The sequence below is a fragment of the Suncus etruscus genome, chromosome X (assembly GCF_024139225.1).
Source record: "Suncus etruscus isolate mSunEtr1 chromosome X, mSunEtr1.pri.cur, whole genome shotgun sequence".
In the NCBI taxonomy this organism is placed as follows: Eukaryota; Metazoa; Chordata; class Mammalia; order Eulipotyphla; family Soricidae; genus Suncus; species Suncus etruscus.
In genome coordinates, this window is record NC_064868.1 from 51,336,508 (window position 1) to 51,357,682 (window position 21,175).

The window sequence follows — 21,175 nt, forward strand, 5'->3', positions numbered from 1 at the left end:
TAGCTACATGCTCAGAAATCGCTCCTGGATGGGGACCATATGGGAAACTGGGTGATTGAACCACGGTCTGTCCTAGGTCCGCATGCAAGGCAAATTTCCTACTACTGCACCACCACTTCAGCCCCAATTTCTAGTATTTTTTGAGAAATATCCACATTGTTTTCAATATGGATATTGATCCGAAAAGGCTGAATCAGTTGGCATTTAAATCAGCAATGAATGATTGTCCTTTTCTCCCTGCATCACGGCAAAACTAGTTGTTCTTGTTCTTTGCAATGAGTATCAGTATCTGTGGTATGAGATGATATCTCATTGTTTTGGTTTGCATTTCCCTGATGATTAGTGATGTGGAGCATTTTTATGTGCATTTTGTCCATCTGTATTTTTTAATATCTTTATTTAAACACCTTGATTACAAATATGATTATGGTTGGGTTTCAGTCATGTAAAGAACACCCCTCTTCACCAGTGCAACATTCCCATCACCAGTAATTGAGGAAATGTCTGTTCATTTCTTCTCCCTGTTTTTAGATTTAGATTTATTTTAGATATTTTTCTTGTTAACTCTTTACCAGATGGCTATTGTATAAATAGTTTCTCCCATTTTGTGGGTAGTCGTTTTATCCTAGTCATCATTTATGTTGAGGTGTAGAAGGTTTTTAGTTTAATGTAGTCCCGTTTGTTTATCTTTGCTTACACTTGCATGCTCAAGTATTTTACTCTTGTATTTTACTCTTGAATATGCCTTTAACTTCAATGTATAGTGTATTCTACCTACATTTTTCTTTATGTACCTTATGGTTTTTGGTCAAATGTCAAGGTGTTTAATTCTTTTGGGTGGGTGGGTCAAAGGATCAGCCCATGTATGAAACTTACCACAAAGAATAGTGAGCACAGAGAAATAACTGCACTAACAACTACCAAGACAATATGAGAGAGGGAGAGGGAGAGGGAGGGGGAGAGAGAGAGGATTGAGATTGTTTCTTTTTTTGGGGGGGGTCACACCCAGTGGCGCTCAGGGGTTACTCCTGGCTCTACGCTCAGAAATCGCCCCTGGCAGGCTCGGGACCATATGGGATGCCGAGATTCGAACTACCGACCTTCTGCATGAAAGGCAAATGCCTTACCTCCATGCTATCTCTCCGGCCCCAGAGAGAGATTCTTAATTACCGTTTCAATTTTCTTGTGAATGAATGTTTGGGCTTTCTAATTTTTCCTTGTTCAGTTTTGGGAGATTTTATGACTTCAAAACTACCAGTTTCTTATAGGTTCTCCAGCTATGATTATAAAGTTGTTTATAGTAACTTGTTATATTTTTAATTACTGAAGGGTCCATTGTAGTTTCCCCTTTCATCTCTGATTCAGTTTATTTGAACATTTTCTCCTTTTTCCCTCATAAATCTAGCTAGAGGTTTATCTGTTTAGTCTTTCAAATCACCATTTCCTGTTTTCATTAATTCTTTGAATTGGTTTCTTGATCTATATTTTTGAATTCTGTTTTAGTTTTTTTTCCACCCACCACTGATTTCCATTTTAGTTTTTACTATTTCCCTCCTACTACCTTTTGGGTTTCTTTGTTATTCAGATTTATAGAAGTGTGTTTAGGTTGTTGATATGAGCTTTAAAATTTTTTTCATCTTTTTATTATAACACTGATTTTGCCAAGGTGTTTATAATACAACTGTTTTAGGCTTTAAATGTTCAAACACCAGTCACACTGTCAGTGTGACCTTACCTTTACCAGTGCCCCAATCTTCAACCCACTACCATACCCTACCTCTTTGCAGGCATAAGCAAATTTACTTCATATTACTTGTTACAACACAAAGAGTTATGGAATCATCAAAACTTAAGTCAACACTGGTCAATTTGGAATGATTGCTTTTTCTCTGCATGGCATTACTAAAATCAATGTCTAAGAATTTACTGTTGATTCTTTTTTTTTTCCGGTTTTTGGGTCACACCCGGCGATGCTCAGGGGTTACTCCTGGCTGTCTGCTCAGAAATAGCTCCTGGCAGGCACGGGGGACCATATGGGACACCGGGATTCGAACCAACCACCTTTGGTCCTGGATCGGCTGCTTGCAAGGCAAACACCGCTGTGCTATCTCTCCGGGCCCTTTACTGTTGATTCTAATTGAACCTTCTGTGTTATTATTTAGGCTCACTGAAGTTGATAGATCACTATGTATCACACTGTATGGTTTGTAGATATAAAACAAATTTAGTGGCTTAGAAGTTTGATAAGGTTCTGTCGCAGAACTGGGCTGTTCTATTAGAGATTGAAGGGGTGTCATTGGGCTGCAGTAGTTCATGCAGAAAAGAGATTCTTCCTCCCCTTTCTGAGAAGGCCAAAGAGGTATCAGCCAGGGTTGGACTACCTAAGAAATATTGGTGGCCATTTTTTTTCTTTTGGAACTTTGAGAAGGAGGTAGACCATTTTTTCTGGAGAAGATGACAGAAATGGCTGGGGTTTGTTATGATTTCAGATAATGGTTTAGGTTTTGGGAAGGGCCCAATCCCATTTCATAATTGGTAAACACCCAGTGTTTTCAGCCCTGTATTCTCACCTCACCTGAGGATTGTATAAAATCAAATAATATAATTCGTTTTCAGTTGCAGAACTGTGCATCATTATTTTCTTTTAGAGTTTGGTGGAAGAACCAGGAATTTTTTTGGGGGGGGTTTGGGTCACACCTGACAGCGCTCAGGCAATATTGCTGGCTCTATGCTCAGAAATTGCTGCTGGCAGGCTCGGGGAACCATATAAGATGCCGGGATTTGAATCACCACCCTTCTGCATGCAAAGAAAATGCCTTACCTCTATGCTATCTCTCTGGTCCCAAGAACCAGGATTTTATTTTTTATGCCAGGAAAAGATCTTTTTCTTCTTAATGTGGGACTGTTGTGCTATGAATTTCACCCACAGTAGAGCTTTTGTTGTATCCATAGATTCTGACAGTTTGTATTTTCATTGTCATTTGTTTCAGTGAATCTTTTTATTTCTTCTTTGATTTCCTCTGATCTAGTTGCTGTGTAGCAGTGTTCTCTTCTTCCCCATGTTGAAAGTTTTTTGTCTATCTTTTTTCTTTGATTAATTTCTACTTTCATGGCATTATGGTCAGAGAAGATCTTTGTATAATTTCCATATTTGTAAATTTATATGTATATGTTTGAGGTATGTTCCATGTGTATTGTAGAAGAATGTATATTCTTGTTTTAGGGTTAAAGAGCCTAACAATCACAATTCTTTTAGCTCCCTATTTAGGGCTCATGTTTCTTTACTGATATTGATGTGGTTGATCTGTCTAGTGGAGACAATGAAGTGTTGAAGTCTCCACTATGATTGTGTTTCCATCAATGTGTTTCTTTAGGTTTGTTAGCAGAAACTTTGTGAATTTTTCTAGGCCTTCATTTGGCTCAGAAATATTTATGATAATGTTTCTGACCAAATATTCCCTTAACCAATAGACAGTGTCCATTACTCTCTCTAATTACCTTCTTGCAATATAATATAAAGCACACCAGTATATTGCAATATAATGTTTGTGGGTTTTTGGTGTTTTTTTTTTGTTTTTGTTCTTGTTTTTTTCTTTTTGGCCACACCTGGTGATGCTCAGGGTTAACCTGGCTATGTGCTCAGAAATTGCTCCTGGCTTGGGGGACCATATGGGACTCTGGGGGATTGAACTGTGGTCCATCCTAGGCTAGCTCATGCAAGGCAGACGCCTACAGCCTTGCACCACTGCTCTGGCCCCAATATTTGTGGTTTTATGTAGTATAGAAAGAACCCTCCAGAAGTAATTTCTGAGATCATTTCCAGGGATAACCACTGAAAATCACAGGTTGTTGCCCCCAAGAAAACAATCAAAAGTTTTTCCTGGTTATTATTGTTTTTATTTAGAAGGTATAAAAGTTTATTGGAAAAAAAAGAAGGAACTCCCCATTTGGGGAGATACTGAGCATAGGACTAAGTTGCCTATTATCTTTGTTATTGAACCAAGCATGATATTTTGAAAAAAATTATCTTTACCTGGAACTGAATGAATAGGTTTCTTTAAGATTTCTCTGATAAGGAGGACATTGATATGGGGAGAGTACATGCTATTATAAACCGGTGCTTATGGGAATAGAGAGTATCAGCAATTAGTGGGGAAAATGATCAGTTTTACTTGGAGAAGGCTGTGGAGCTTGAACCTGGGACTTCTGGAGATAAGAATAATGGGGATGCTGACTAAATGTACAGAAATAAATATTCTATGTGCCTTTGGGGATTCTGTGGGGATAATTAAATCTTTGACTCTCACTGAGATTGGGGGAGCATTTTAATCATGTTTCAATGTTCTAGTTCTAATCAGCTGATAACTGATGTCTATCACTTTCTTCCTAGGCTTTCTAACCTTGTGGAGACACCCAAGATTGTTCGGAAGCTTTCATGGGTGGAAAACTTGTGGCCAGAGGACTGTGTCTTTGAGAGACCCAATGTACAGAAGTACTGCCTTATGAGTGTGCGAGATAGCTATACGGACTTTCACATTGACTTTGGTGGCACCTCTGTGTGGTATCATGTGCTCAAGGTAGGAATAGTGGCGGCTAGGACTTAAGACTTACTTTTTGCCGCAGCACAAAATAGGTGGCTGAAGCCTATCAATTTCCCAAATTGCCTGTGATATTTATGTATGTTGACATACTGTATGTACATGACATGTCTATATATTGGACATTCCATGTAAAGTGTCTCTATAGTTATCATGCTTAACATTTTATTTATTTTATTTTATATTTTTGGTTTTTGGGTCACACCCGGCAGCGCTCAGGGGTTACTCCTGGCTCTATGCTCAGAAATTGCTCCTGGCAGACTCAGGGAACTATATGGGGTGCCGGGATTTGAACCACTGGCCTTCTGCATGGAAGGTAAATGCCTTGCCTTCGTGCTATCTCTCTGGCCCCATGCTTAGCATTTTAAAAAGAAGTAAGCAATTGCCTAAAATTTTCCCTGGTGAAGGGTTCTATTGATTGTATAGCAGGTAGGGTAGTTGTGTTGCATGCAGCTGACCTAGATTCCATCCCTAGCATCCCATACGGGTCTGAGCCCTCCAGAAGTAATTTCTGAGATCAGATCCAGGAATAGCTACTGAAAAATCACCTTATGTGGCCCCCAAAACAAAATTTTTCCCTGGTTATTATGTTTATAGAAGGTAGGAAAATTTTATTGGAAAGTAAAGGAAAAAGGAGAAGGAACTCCCCATGTGGGGAGATAATTAGCATAGGACTAAGTTGGCTATTATCTTTTTTTTTTGAACCAAACAATACTTATACAACATACTGATAACATTACTTTCTTTCACCCAGCTCTATGAAAACATTACTACAGTGTAAAATCTATTTTGAGTTTATAGCTTGATGACTTTTGATAATTGAATACAGTCACATAGCTGCTCCCACAATCAATATAGAGCATATATATGAAAAGTTTTTTGTTTGTTTTTGGGCTATATCTGGCTGTTCTCGAGCTTAATCCTAGTAATACTTATGTGGTGCCAGAGATCAAAGTCTAGTCAGCTAGATGCAAGACTCTAGCAATTACTCCTTAATTGCTGTACTATCTCCCCCTATATAAAAGACTTTGATGCCTGGAAAACAAATCTTGTATATATTTTTTAATTTCATCACTGTTCATACTATTTTGGTCATCAGAAATTCCAACATAAGAGCAAACATTTTAGATAATGGCTCTTATCCAAATGTTCACGAATCCTGAACTAGTTGTTTCCATTGGTTTATCATAAAATAATTGGAATGTTTAAATAAAAGTGCTGCTGGGGCCAGAGAGATAGCATGGAGGTAAGGTGTTTGCCTTGCATGCAGAAGGATGGTGGTTCGAATCCCGGCATCCTTATGGTCTCCCGAGCCTGCCAGGAGCGATTTCTGAGCATAGAGCCAAGAGTAACCCCTGAGTGCTGCTGGGTGTGACCCCTCAAAAAGTGTTGTTATGCAAATTTTATTTATTTATTTATTTATTTTGGTTCTTGGGTCACACTTGGCAACACTCAGGGGTTGCTTCTGGCTCTTGCAATCAGAAATTGTTCTTGTCAGTGCTGGGGGACCATTTGGAGTGTTATGGTGGTTGCGGGCAAGACAAATTGACTATCTCTGTACTATTTTGTACTACAGTTGTACTATATATTACAGTGGATAACTATGCACTGTACTATCTTTGTTATTATGAAAATTTTAGACAAAGCACACTTGCCTCCCGTCATGCTGCATATCTTAATTGCAGTAGCACTGAAATTCTTTTGCAAGATGTTCCATTCAGTAGTATATAGTCAACCTCTAGCACTGTGCCAGAAAGTCTTAAATCACATATATAAACAAGGATTCAATGATAATGTCTTCCAGCTGGATGCCACATATTATGAAGTACCTGGCCTACTTTGTGTATAGGATATGTGGGGTCCCAAAGAGGTTGTGCTGGGACTTGAGAGATTTTGTGGTAAAAAAGGGCTTGCTGGTTTCTTCCTTTCCCTATGTTCATCTGTCTGCCTACTAATCCTGCTTTAACATTATTCCTCTAAAAGGCTAGTTCTAAAGCAAAATAAATACAAGTACTTGTATATCAAAATAAGTGAAATTCTTATACTTCAAAAATAATATAAGGAAGATAAGCTTAAACAAGACTTATTCCTACAACCTGTTATCTCTCATGCAACAAGGGTAAAAGTTACAACTGTATAGGTAACAGTCCTCTGGCTACAGCTTAGGATAACAGAGACCTTAGTTAAAATCAGCTTAACATAATGGGAATAGGTGGTAATGGGAGAGGTCTGGCATTGCTTTCTTTATCTTTTATAATCATCTATTTCCTTTGAAGATATCTCCCAGTAAAGAGCTTGATTTGAATAGATTCATGAAAATGACAAGATTCCCAGTCAAGTAGCATTTAGATAGTGTCAACAGGAGAGAAATATTTAACAAAAACTGATATAACAGGAAATAGACATCTGGATTATGTGTATTGCTTATTCTAGTCTAGTTACTATTTTGATTCCAAAACATAATGTTTTACTTAGAACTTGTAGACTGAAAAATTAAAACAACTAAGAGAGTATTACTCAGATGACAAGGCAGAAGACAAGAATTCAAGGAAGGAAGTCAGGAAGAAGCAACAGTTTGGTTGAATACCACCCAAGTGTGAATTAATTCCCTTTTGATAGACCCTTTTGAAGTTGTATGCTAATGGATCTCTATACTTGTCTAGAACTAAGGAATGTCATTCACCATGTCTTTTGGGAACAGTAAGGATGAATGACAAGTGAAATTTATTCTTCTGAGTATCTATGAGTGGGAGAAGGTTCTAAGCTTTAGCTAAATATGCAGCATGTTTCTCATAAGAAATATTGTGCAGGGGCCCGGAGAGATAGCACAGTGGCGTTTGCCTTGCAAGCAGCCGATCCAGGACCAAAGGTGGTTGGTTTGAATCCCGGTGTCCCATATGGTCCCCCATGCCTGCCAGGAGCTATTTCTGAGCAGACAGCCAGGAGTAACCCCTGAGCACCGCCGGGTGTGGCCCAAAAACCAAAAAAAAAAAAAAAAAAAAAAAGAGAGAAATATTGTGCAGGGCCGGAACAATAGTACAAAGGGTAGGTTTTTTGCCTTGGCAAAATTCCTGGCATCTCGTATGGTCCCCTGAGCCAGTCAGGAGTGATTTCTGAGTACAGAACCAGAAGTAATCCCTGCGTGCCACTGGGTATGGCCCAACAACCAACAAAAAAGAAAGAAATGTGCAGTAACTGGAATGTAGAGGCCAATTTACTCTCAGCTAGTTCTCTAACATTAGGTATATTCAGCAATCTTTCAAAATCAAGGGCCTTTATTTGGATAATTTGGCCAGGCGTAGAAATTGCTCCTGGTTTTCTTGTCACCTTCACATTGCCAGTCAGCTATATTGACCTGTGATGACATGAACTTATGGATGTCTGGAGTGTGATCAGATGCTATGGACCCCTATTTGGAAGTTTCCATTTTTAGTACACTTTAGCAGAGCTAAAGACCTGGCAGCTGTTCTTAGCCTTTTCTAGCATCTCCCTGCCCCCACAGGGTTTCTTTGGTTACTAACCAATTTGTATTTCTTTAGAACAAGATCATTCTCTTATATAACCACAATACAGTTACCAAAATTAGGAAATAAACATTGATATACGATTACCTACTGTATAGAACTGATTAAAATTTCTCCAATTGTAGATAATTTTAATGTTGTTGCTCTTTACAGTATAATGTATTATGAAATATTGTTTAAAATAATCAAGCTGTGAGTTGGGATATTTTATGCTAATGGGCTTTTTTTGGTCAAAATACTGTGGTGATTATCTAGGCCAAACTTAATTAGGAAATAAAATGCGCTCTAAACAATTACCTAGAATGTAATTTTCTAGAAGTCCTTCGGTGATTACTAAGTTTTAAACTTTCTAGCTTGATTGCAGATATGAAAAGATACTTTCTGTAGTGGAATTTAAAGGTAGATTCAAGTTTATTCCTAACAGTAATGTAATCTTCATTTCCCCTAGGACTGTTAGTATTGATATACTCCTCTATAGAGGCCATTTTCAAATTTGGTATTACTTTAAAAATGTATTTTTTTTGTTTTTTTTTTTTTTTTTTTTTTTTTTGGTTTTTGGGCCACACCCGGTAACACTCAGGGGTTACTCCTGGCTATGTGCTCAGAAGTTGCTCCTGGCTTGGGGGACCATATGGGACACCGGGGGATCGAACCGTGGTCCGTCCAAGGCTAGCGCAGGCAAGGCAAGCACCTTACCTTTAGCGCCACCGCCCGGCCCCTTAAAAATGTATTGATTGAGTATTCAGAGAATGTTCCCCAGACATACAATCACTTAATTTTTGATAAAGGGGCAAGAAATCCTAAATGGAGCAAGGAAAGCCTCTTCAACAAGTAGTTTTGGCACAACTGGTTAGGCACTTGCAAAAAAGCAAACTCAGACCCCCAGCTAACACCATGTACAAAGGTAAAATCCAAATGGATTAAAGACCTTGATATCAGACCTGAAACCATAAGATATTTAGAACAACACTTAGGTAAAACTCTCCATGACATTGAGACTAAAGCCATCTTCAAGGAGGAAGCAGCACTCTCAAACAAGTACAAGCAGAGATAAACAGATGGGAATACATTAAACTGAGAAGCTTCTGTACCTCAAAAAAATAAAGCCTAGGATACAAGAGCCACCCACTGAATGGGAGAAGTTATTTACCCAATATCCATCAGATAAGGGGCTAATATCCAAAAATATACAAGGCACTGACAGAACTTTACAAGAAAAAAAAACATCAAATCCCATCAAAAAGTGGGGAGAAGAAATGAACAGACACTTATTCAAAGAAGAAATACATATGGCCAAAAGACACTTGAAAAAATGCTCCACATCACTAATTCATCGGAAATGCAAATCAAAACAACAATGAGGTAATATCACAGAGACTGGCACATATCACAGAGAACAAGAACAATAGGTGCTGGAGGGGATGTGGAGAGAAAGGAACTCTCATTCACTGCTGGGTGGGAATGCTGTCTAGTCTAGCCTTTATGTAAAACAATATGGAGATTCCTAAAAAAACTGGAAATTGAACTCCCATATGATCCAGCTATACCACTCCTAGAGATATACCCTAGGAACACAAAAATACAATTCAAAAATCCATTCCTCACACCAATATTTATTGCAGTGCTATTTACAATAGACAGACTTTGGAAACAACCAAGATGCTCTTTAACAGATGAATGGCTAAAGAAACTGTGGTATATATACACAATGAAATACTATGCAGCCGTCAGGAGAGATGAAGTTATGACATTTTCCTATACATAGACGTACATGGAATCTTTTATGCTGAGTGAAATAAGTCAGAGGGAGAGAGATAGATGCAGAATAGTCTCACTCATCTATGGGTTTTAAGAAAAGTAAAAGACATTTTTGTAATAATTCTTCTCATAGAAAATAAGATGAGGGCTGCAAGTTCTGCTCACGATACGAAGCTTACCACAAAGAGTGATGAATGCGGTTAGAGAAATAACTACATTGAGAACAATCATAACAATGTGATTGAATGAGGGAAGTAGAAAGCCTGTTTAGAGTACAGGCGGAGGGAGTAGGGAGGTGGGAGATTTGGGGCATTGGTGATGGGAATGTTGCACTGGTGAAGGGGGTGTTCTTTTTATGACTGAAACCCAATTACAATCATGTTTGTAATAAAATTGTATAAACTTAAAAATGAACTGATGTACATTATTTGTTTAAATTGAATGATTATATTTAAAATGCCCTTTCAAACTGTTTTTGTCAGTCTTATAAAATCTTTAATGCAGAGCTCAAAAAGATCTTTGATATTTTCTAAATCTAAAGAAAAATGGATGGTTTTGGGAAAGAATTTTGACATATCACATGATTTTTGATATAGGGGAAAGAATAGCCTTTTAGAGACTTCCTGATGGACTTTGCTGGAATTTCTTGACATTTTTAGCACTTCAGCTTTTTGTTTGTTTTGTTTCAGGGGGAGAAGATATTTTACCTGATTCGCCCAACAAATGCCAACCTGTCTCTTTTTGAGTGCTGGAGCAGTTCCTCTAATCAGAATGAGATGTTCTTTGGGGACCAAGTGGACAAGTGCTACAAGTGTTCTGTAAAACAAGGACAGACACTTTTCATTCCTACAGGTCTTTTCTTGGGTCCCTAAGTGAGGGTTGGTTGCTGGAAAATGAGAATTGGAAGTGAGCTTGTGGCATGAGAACTAAATGCTCCCCATGAAAGTATCAGATGTGTGTAAGATATCCTTTCATAACAATTGAAGGCTCACAACTGGCCTTCAAGAAAATTCACATCATGGCAACATAGTTGCTTGGGAAGGTTTCAAGTAGGGATGTCTAGAAGATGTTGACTGGGTTAATGTCAGCTTGGTTGACAAAGAACACGACTCTTAGTCCCCAGACTCAAGGGCCAGTAACTGGAAGGCTGACATTGTAGGCTGTAAATCAGAATAAACTGGGGTTGGGTTGGAGTTTTTTGCTTAAGCATCACCCCTGGAATCATTGATTTATATGTGTGACATGGGATCTGTGTGTGTGTTTGTTGAAAAAAAATTACCCCTGTTCTTTTAGTTTGGAGAAAACTGGTTATCTTTATTATGTTGGATTTTTATCTACCTACCTACCTACCTACCTACCTACCTACCTACCTACCTACCTACCTACCTACCTACCTACCTACCTGCCCGGCCACCCACCCACCCACCCACCCACCCACCCACCCACCCATCTATCCATCCATCCACCCACCCACCCACCCACCCCCATCCATCCATCCATCCATCCATCCATCCATCCATCCATCCATCCATCCATCCATCCATCCATCCATCCATCCATCCATCCATCCATCCATTTATCCACCCACCCACCCACCCATCCATCCATCCATTTATCCATCCATCCATCCATCCATCCATCCATCCATCCATCCATCCATCCATCCATCCATCCATCCATCCATCATCTCTATCGTCTGTCTGTCTGTCTGTAATGGATCACATAGTTGATAGTTGATCATAGTACATTTGTTTCCAGATTAGTGAAAGCAGTTTTGAAAAAATTAGAAAGAAAAAAAGAAAAAAATAAAATGGAAGAGAAGGAAAAGAAAGAAAAAGTAGAGTAGCAAAGCACATTTGTGAAAATTATTGTATCTCCAATGAAGTCATTAATAAAATGGCAGTTAGTTTAGTAAGCTCTTGTTATTAGCTGTCCATTGTGTTAAATTGGGGTGTTCATTTAGGGATGATAGCATCAAACAAAGCACTGTTACTGATACTATGGTCATGTACTCAGCTGCCAGGTCTCCTGGAAAAAGGAAGTTACAGGGAGAGGGTGTCTGCAGTTGCTCCAAAAAGCCCCGATGATAACCCCCAAACCAGTATACCTGACATGTGGTCAGATTGGTGTCCCCCAAGGGAATCACAGATGGTTACAGATGAGGTAGGGACATCAGGGAAATGGTGATTCTAGTTATGTAGGCAGCAAGCGTGGCTTTGGCAGGGTGGGGGGTTGACCCACTCAGTCCTCCCAAGATGGCCAGCTTTCTGATGAGTGGGCTGGTGAACCACCATTTTTCACGGTTCAGTTTACATCTCTTAAAAAAAAAGTGAGTATGGAGTTGGCCCTGTTTGAACCTGATAACTGCTATATTGGGTCTTTAATATAAATATAGTATTTCCATTTATATTTTCCTTGATTTTTAATTTTTTAATTCTTTCTCTTCAGAATTAATGTTAAACTTTCTCAAAATGTTTAGTAGAATTCTTTAGTGCAGGGGTCTCAAACTCAATTTACCTGGGGGCCGCAGGAGGCAAAGTCGGGGTGATCCTTGAGTGCAAAGTCAGTAGTAAGCCTTGAACATTGGGGGGTGTGAACCAACCAACTAAAAAAAAAAGATTCCTCTAGGGCAGGGCCACAAAATGTTGTACGGAGGGCCGCAAATGGCCCGCGGGCCGCGAGTTTGAGAGCTCTGCTTTAGTGCAATCATACAGATCTAAGATTTCTTTGGGGTTAGTTTTTACTCAGCATTCATTTTACTTAAACACTACTATGATGTTCAAATTGCTTATTTTGTATTTTATAAATTCTGATAGTTTGTATGTTTTAAGGAATTGGTATATTTTATCTCAGATGTCAAATTATGTGGGTAGAGCTGTTTATAGCTTTCCTTTTGTTCATCTTGAGGTCTCTAGTGATAGGGATCTTTAATTCCTAGTATTTACTATTTGTTTGTCCTCTTTTAATCTTTTTTAGTCTTTTTTTAATTTAGTTTTGATGAATGTTTTTTTATCAACATTTAAGAAAACTTATTGTTTTACTCTTTATCCATTTTTTTGTAATGAGTTTTTTAATTACAAGTCAATCACAGTTACAGTCGATGTACATAGTGGCAATGAATTAGGGCAATTTCCACCACCATTGTTGAGATCTCTTCACCACTGTTCCCTGCATGCATCCAATACCTCTGCCCTTAGCCTCTGGACTGCTAGTGTAACAGGTCTCTTGTGTGTATAGCTTGTTGTAGTTTGGGTTTCTTGATTCTATTGTCATTGAGTTTGGGTTGGGTATTTCTCATAAGACTGCTTTGCCCTGTTACCATCCATTTTTTCCCTTTTTCTCTCAGTTTGTAGGAAGACCTAGACATATGAGGCAGAAAGATGATTCATGTTCTATGGTTCTGTTAAGAAATAAAAGGCGGGTGGGAGCCTTTGTCTAGAAGCTATAAATAAAATTTAAAAGAGGAAACAAGAAAGAAAAAGAAAAAAGGGGGACTGATGTGCAAGGTTTTTTTGTATAGGCATAGTATTGGGGAAATTAGAAAGGAAATTCCATTGGCCTAAGAGATCAGGGTTTCTCCTCCATTGAAGCATACTGTCATGAGACTGACTACAGGCTTCGGAAATGTTCACTGTCAAACCCCAAGGTCTTTCTTTATAGTGCCAGGAAACATTCTGCTCATTCATGGTTGTCAAAGTCAGTCCTCTTTAATTAGAGATCTTGGTTTTCACATAGTCCCTAGGATGCAGTCTAGGATAGAGTCTTTTTTTATGGTCCCAGGAGAAGTTCTCCTCAGTGGCGGTTGTTGTAGTCAGTCTTTCTAATTAGTGATTGTGGCTTTTGCACAGATCCTAGGACCGAGTGTCTTCTGATTTCATTTTACCGCTAGGTGATAAGGTAGGGCAACCTGCCCTTAGATTGCCTGTTGCTGTTTCCTCATTGTCAGGATGTCACATGAACCTACCCTGGCACATGTTGGTGTCAGAGCAGTATTAGGGACTCCCCAGGGGGGGGAGTTTGATTCCTGGTGCTGCTTCAGGGAACTGTGCCAGTTCTAAGGTTGGGAGCCGGGGTTCAAGGTTGGATGGTCGATAACTGATCACATGGGGTCTAAGTCGAGTCCCTATGACAAATGTTCAGGGTGGAAGGTGCCCCTGTATTATAAAAGTTATGGGTTCCTCCCATTTTAATGTGCCTATGCAAAAAAGGAACGATGCCATATTATATTTCTGATACATTTTGGAGTAAAATGACAAGCTATACAATGTCTGTGCCATGGTTTTGACCTGAGCTTTTATCCCAAGCAAGACTTTTCTACTAGAATTTACTAAGCAGAACCAGAACAAGCTAAACAAGCTAAAAGAGGGGGGAGAGAGGGGGGGATGGAGAAGACGGAGACTACCTTTACATTTGGAAATAAACACAGTAAGACGTATAACTTAAGAAAATATTCAAAGTATACAAAGAAAATATAGATATCCCCATTAAGTCTTTGAGATAGTATTCGGGTGGGGCGGGGGGGTTTCGGTATCCAGGGTTCATTTTTCCATACCATGGTCTTATTGAGTCTGAGAAATGGTTTGCAGCAGTAAGGGCTCAGGTAGTGTCCTTGAGCTGGGGATCCCTCTGGAGCTGAATCTGATAGCATGTGACAGTCCACATTGAGGAAGGGGTGGGTCAAAAAGGGCCACATAGTCAGTAGGGGTGGTGGCTGCAGCTTCTTGATCAGTCAGCTGCAACTTCTTGCTGGGGCTGAGATGGTGTCCTCTCGCTTTGGGAGCTGGATGGCAGCTTACTGGGGCAGGGGGATGGTCTTGGTTCCTAAGGAGTTAAGAACTGAGGGTAAAGGGTTAATAGGGAAAGATAATGGACCAGGATTGAGCGGGTGAGAGGATAGAAGGATTTTTGAATGGGGGTGAGGAGGGATAATATAAACAAGGGCTATATAGAATATAGGCATGGATTGTTTACAATATAGATTAGGCAAACATAGAGGAGTTTACTGCATATACACTCATGCCCACTTATACACAGATTTTAGAGATCTATTCACAAGTTGTAGTTGGAGGCCTGACCCTTACAGAATGGGTCAGCATGCTTGAAAAAGAATTAAATTAAAATAACTAAATACTTAAATAAAATAGATTAAATAAAAGAGTGGAAGTGGAGTGGAAGGGTTTTCCTTGTAGTTGGAGGCCTGACCCTTACAGAATGGGTCAGCATGCTTGAAAAAGAATTAAATTAAAATAACTAAATACTTAAATAAAATAGATTAAATAAAAGAGTGGAAGTGGAGTGGAAGGGTTTTCCAATTTCTAGGCACTTCATCAATGGCTGGGGTGAACTTTGCTAAATGAAGCTTTTGGGGTAAGATTGTGCATGGAGCATTTTAGGATAAACATAATTTTCACTTCTAGAATACTAAGCAATATGGTAGTGAGCACTATAAGGGGAGTCTACCCCATGTAGTATCATCCACTGTTTCTTGTGCATCGAGGTTGCTTTCCTGAAAGGAGACTGACAGCATAAGCATTATGATATGATTGTAACATAGCTTGAATTGAATAAGAAGGAAAAAGGATAATAGTAATATGCAAAAACATACTCAGAGTGGGGCCTGTAATAAGTTATGGTATGCAATTGCCTATTTCAGTGGTCTATATGATCATAAGCTTTCGGTCATAGTAGAAGACATAATCAAAAGGAACTGGATAAATTGGAATATTTTGTTAAGACATTGTCATAATGAGCACTACTATATAGAGCAATGGTCCTCAAACTATGGCCCGAGGGCCACATATTGTATTTATTCCCATTTTGTTTCTTCACTTCTAAATAAGATATATGCAGTGTGCATAGAAATTTGTTCATAATTTTTGTTTTTACTATAATCTGGCCCTCCAACAGTCTGAAGGACAGTGAACTGGCCCCCTGTTTAAAAAGTTTGAGGACTCCTGAGAGAGTGTAATATGATAGAGTACTGAATTGCAAAATTAGGGTGTCCAACATATATCTCCAAATATCTCTGTGGACAAAGGAGTTGAAGAGTTATTTTGTGCCTAATAAAATACAGGCATTAAATCATATTGATAGTAAGCACTACAGGTAGTCCCTGGCTTCCAAATCATAATCTGCACCTGGTTCTGTGGATAAATACATTAGAATATTATTATAGATCTTTGTAGTGAGAGGTTGATTAAACACCTGTTCACTCTAAACAGCTGTTTCCATTGTTGCAGGTTTCTTACAGTATAAAAGAGAGTAAAGGCTTTGTGTTTTCTCTCTTCCACTTGATTTGATCGCTTCTTGCTATGCCCTGGCACCTATTGTGTTCGGAGTATCTACCATTAAGACCATTGTGTTTCTTAGTGGTGTTTTCTAAATACCACATATAAGTGATATCATTCTGTATTTATCCTTCTTCTGGCTTACTTCATTTAACATAATATTTTCTAGTTAAATTCATGTTGCTGAAAATTGCATGATTGAATCATTTCTGACTGCTATGTAGTATTCCATTGTGTATATTTTTACCACATCTTCATGATCCATTCATTTGTTGTTGGACATCTAGGTTGATTCCAAGTCTTGACTATTGTACTGAGTGCGGCTTTTCTGTCCTGTGCTGGTTTGAGGCTTTTATGATAGTGGCAGAGAGGTCTGGAGACTCTATCCATTTTGAATTTCATTAAGTTCTGCTTCAGTCTTTGTTTTTCCTTCCTTGTACTTGATTTGTTTTTATTTTCTCTCCATTTTCCAGTCTTGAGACATCTTTTGATTCTATTTTTTAAATTTATTTAAATGTGTTCTGTCAAAAATGTAGATTTAAATTTATTTTATATTATGTAAAAATTATATTAAATTCTATAAAATTTATATTATATAAAATGTAATTTATATTCTATAAAACTTAACTGTTAAATTATGCATATCTTAAAATTAAATTTATAATTTATATATTTATATTCTATAAATTCATTTTATATGTATATTTTATATTCTATAAAACTTAATTGTTAAATCATGCGTATCTTAAAAATTATATTTATAATTTATATTATATATATTTTATAAAATAATTGTATACATATATTTTATATTCTATATTTATATTCTATATAATTTATATTTATGTTCTATAAAATTAATTTATATTGATATAAATATGTATTTTTCTATAAAGTTTATATTCTATATAATTGATATATAATAATATTATCATCTAATATACATGATAACATAATATAATAGACTCCAATTTACATTATATGAAACTTAATCTTAAAGCATGCAGGTTTAGTTTTTAAAGAAACAAAACCATTTTATATAGCCATATTTGCTAGTTAATACCGGAAAAAACGTATTGGTTTTTGGGCCACACCCACTGGTGCCTTAAGGCTTGCTACTGGCTATGTATTCCAAGATCACTCCTGATGTATTGAACCCAGGTTGGGTTTAAATGCCTTAGCTGCTGTACTATCTTTTTAGCCTCCTACCTAAAAGTTTTAATTGCTTCATAATAAAACTCTGCACCTATTAGCAATCAATCCCTAGTCCCTTCCTTTTTTAGCCCCTATTAACCACTTAAAATTTTGTTGTATTTAGAGTTTGCCTGTTCTGAATATTTTATGCAGTGTGTGATTTTTGTTGGTGTGTGACTTATTTTAGTTAGAATATACTAAAGTCTATTCAGGACTGTAGAGACAGTGCAGTGGATAAGGAGGTTGCTGAATATTTTATGCAGTGTGTGATTTTTGTTGGTGTGTGACTTATTTCAGTTAGAATATACTAAAGTCTATTCAGGACTGTAGAGACAGTGCAGTGGATAAGGAGGTTGTGTTGCTCATAGCAAACACAAGGTTTGCTGAGCCCTGCCAGGAGTGATCCCTGAGAGCTAGCAGAGCCATAAATAATCCCTGATAACAGTGTGGGTATGATTCCCTCAAAGGAAACAACAAAAGGCTATTCATTGTTACATTTATCAAGTCTTACTATTTTTGATAGCTGAATAATTGTTATATGGGTTTGTTTTTGATTTTATACATATTTTAACTTTCTGGCTATTTTCAAAAAGGTTGTTTTAACTTTTGGACTATTATTGCTTTTTACACTTTTTGGCTATTGTCACTATAAATATTCACATATGAACTATTGCATTGAAAGTTTGGATTTTGTGCTTCACATAGTGGTCTTCAATACCTAGTCCAGCACTGTGCTCAGTGCTAAATGGTCACTTTTGGAGCTGTTTGAGGGACTGTGTTTGATGCTGAAGATAAGGCATAGGCCTTTTGTAGATAAACATTTGCTCTGGCCTATTGAGCTATTTCTATGGCCCTTTTATTTAGTTTTTCAGTTCTCTTGGCACTACATTTAATAGATGAATTCCTGAGTCAGGAGGTAACTACATTTAATTTCTTGAGGACCTTCCAAATTGTTCTAAAGCAGCTGTACCATTTGCATCCCTGCCACTGATTTATGTTGGTCCCAGTTTTTCCATATTCTCCCAATACTGGCTCTTATCTGTCTTCATTATTATTAATCAGTTGAGGAGGTATAAAGAGATATTATTGACATTTTAATTTCTGTTTTCCTAATGACTGTTGATGATAAGCACGTTTTCATGTGCTTATTGGACATTTGTATGCCATTCTTGGAAAAATATTTATTTGAAACTTTCATTCCTTAATTGGATAATTTGTCAAATTATTAAATTTTTAGAATTCTTTCTAAAATCAGTATTTTGATTACTGATTTACAAATGTTATTTATATTTCTAAGAGTTGTCATCTCACATGTTGAATGTGTCCTATGAAACATAAGAGTTAACAATTTTGCTATTCCATTTATTTTCTTTTTTATTTTTGGTGGGCACACCTGAAATTGCTTAAGGATTACTCCTGATCGGGTTCAAGGACCATATAGGATGCTGGGGATCAAGCCAGGGTCCACTGCATATAAGAAAAGAGCCCTAGCTGCTATACTAACACTCTGACTCAGTTTTTTTAAAATAATAACTTTAAGCAATATGATTACAAACGTGTTTGTAGTTGGTTTTAGTCCTAAAAAAGATCACCCGTCTTCACCAATGCAACCTTCCAACCACCAATGCCCCCTATATCCTCCTCCCCAGTGTCATAATAATTGTTAGCGTAGTTATTTCTCTAACTGCACTTACCATTCTTTGTGGTAAGCTTCATATCGTGGGCTGTCCTTTCAGCCCTCATCTCTATGGTTCCTGGGTATTATTACAATACTGCCTTTTATTTTTCTTAAATCTCACAGATGAGTGAGACTATTCAGTGTCTGTCTCTCAACCTCTGACATATTTCACTCAACATAATAGTTTCCATGTGCATCCATGTATAGGAAAATTTCATGACTTCATTGTTTTTGATGGCTGCATAGTATTCCACTGTGTTTATGTACCACAGTTTCTTTATCCATTCATCTGTTGATGAGCATCTTGGTTGTTTCCAGATTCTGGTTATTGTAAATAGTGCTGCAATGAATATAGGTGTTATTTTCTTCCTAGGGTGTATCCCTAGGAGTAGCATAATTGGACCATATGGGAGCTCAGTTTCCAGTTTTTTGAGAAATCTCCAAATTGTTGTTCATAAAGGCTAGACTAGCCAGCAATCCCACCAGCATTGAGTGAGAGTTCCTTTCTCCCCACATCCAGGCCAGCACTGATAGTCCTTTTTTTTCTGAGATGTGTGACAGTCTCTGTGGGGTGAGTCGATACCTCATTTTTGTTTTGATTTGCATCTCCCTTATGATTAATGATGTGGAGCATTTTTTCATTGTATTTGGCCATTTGTATTATCCTTTGAGAAAGTGTCTTTCTTATTTCTTCCTACCTTTTCACTGGATTAGATATGTTTTTCTTGTTAAGTTCTTTCAGTACCTTGTATATCTTAGATATTAGCCCCTTACCTGATGGGTGTTGGGTAAATAAATAGTTTCTCCTATTCTGTGGGTGGCCTTCATGTCTTAATCACTATTTCCATTGAGATGGAGAAGCTTCTCAGTTTAATATAGTCCTATTTGTTTATCTCTGCTTCCACTTGTTTGGACAGTATTCCTCCTTGAAGATGCCTTGGTTTCAATATCATGAAGTGTTTTACCTACATGTTATTCTATATAACTTATGGTTTCAGGCCTGATATCATGGTCTTTAATCCATTTGGATTTGACCTTTGTGCATGTTGTTAGATTCAGGTCTGAGTTCGCTTTTTTTCTTGTGGCTGACAAGTTGTTCCAACACTACTTGTTGAAGAGGCTTTCCTTACTCCATTTTGTGTTTCTTGACCCTTTATCAAAGAATAATTGTATGTCTTGGGAACATTCTCTGAATACTCAAATTCATTCCTTTGATCTGAGGGTCTGTCTTTATTCCATTACCATGCTGTTTTAATGACTTGCTTCGTAGTACAATTTAAAGTTGAAGAAAGTGATGCTTCCCATTTTTTTTTTTGAGAATTGCTTTAGCTATTTTTGAGTGTTTATTGTTCCAAATGAATTTCAGGAGTATTTGATCCACTTTTTTGAAGAATGTTATCGGTATCCTCAGAGGAATTGCATTAAATCTGTACAATGCTTTGGGGAGTATTCCCATTTTAATAATAATAATTCTTCCCATCCATGAACAGGGTATGTGTCTTCATTCCCTTGTGTCCTTTTTATTTCTTGAAGCAGTGTTTTGTAGTTTTCTTTGTAATGGTCCTTCACATCTTTAGTTCACTCTAAGGTATTTGAGTTTGAGTGGTAGTGTTTTTTAATGTCCATTTCTTCTCTATCATTACTTGTGTATAAGAAAGCCACTGATTTTTGTGTGTTAATTTTGTAGCCTGCTACTTTGCTATATGAATCTATTGTTTTAGAAGCTTTTTGGTAGAGTCTCTAGGATTTTCTAAATATATTGTCATGTCATCTGCAAACAGTGAGAGCTTATCTTCTTCCTTTCTGGATGCCCTTGATATCTTTTTCTTGCCAAGTCACTGTGGCAAAAACTTCCAGCACTATGATGAACAGGAGTGGTGAGAGAGGGCAGCCTTGTCCTGTATCAAATTTTATCTCCATTGAATGTAATATTTGCCATTGGCTTGTGTTAAATGGCCTTAACTATATTGAGAGAAGTTCATTCCATTCCTAACTTGAGAGTTTTTATTATGAACAGGTGTTGAACCTTTTCAAATGGTTTCTCTGCATCTATAGATATGATCATGTGGCTTTTATTATTTTTTCTTTCCTTGGTATTGTGTATTATGATGATTTTTATGTATTAATCTCTGGATT

The 21,175-nt window shown here is 37.5% G+C and overlaps 1 protein-coding gene across 1 annotated transcript in view; it reads left to right on the forward strand.

The window, feature by feature from the left end:
* PHF8 (PHD finger protein 8) overlaps positions 1-21,175 on the forward strand; it is a 142,419-nt gene that overhangs the window by 39,771 nt on the left and 81,473 nt on the right. The window contains exons 6-7 of the mRNA XM_049767204.1: positions 4,391-4,577; positions 10,570-10,732. Coding sequence (XP_049623161.1) covers positions 4,391-4,577; positions 10,570-10,732 — 350 coding nt within the window. The remainder of the gene's footprint in view (positions 1-4,390; positions 4,578-10,569; positions 10,733-21,175) is intronic.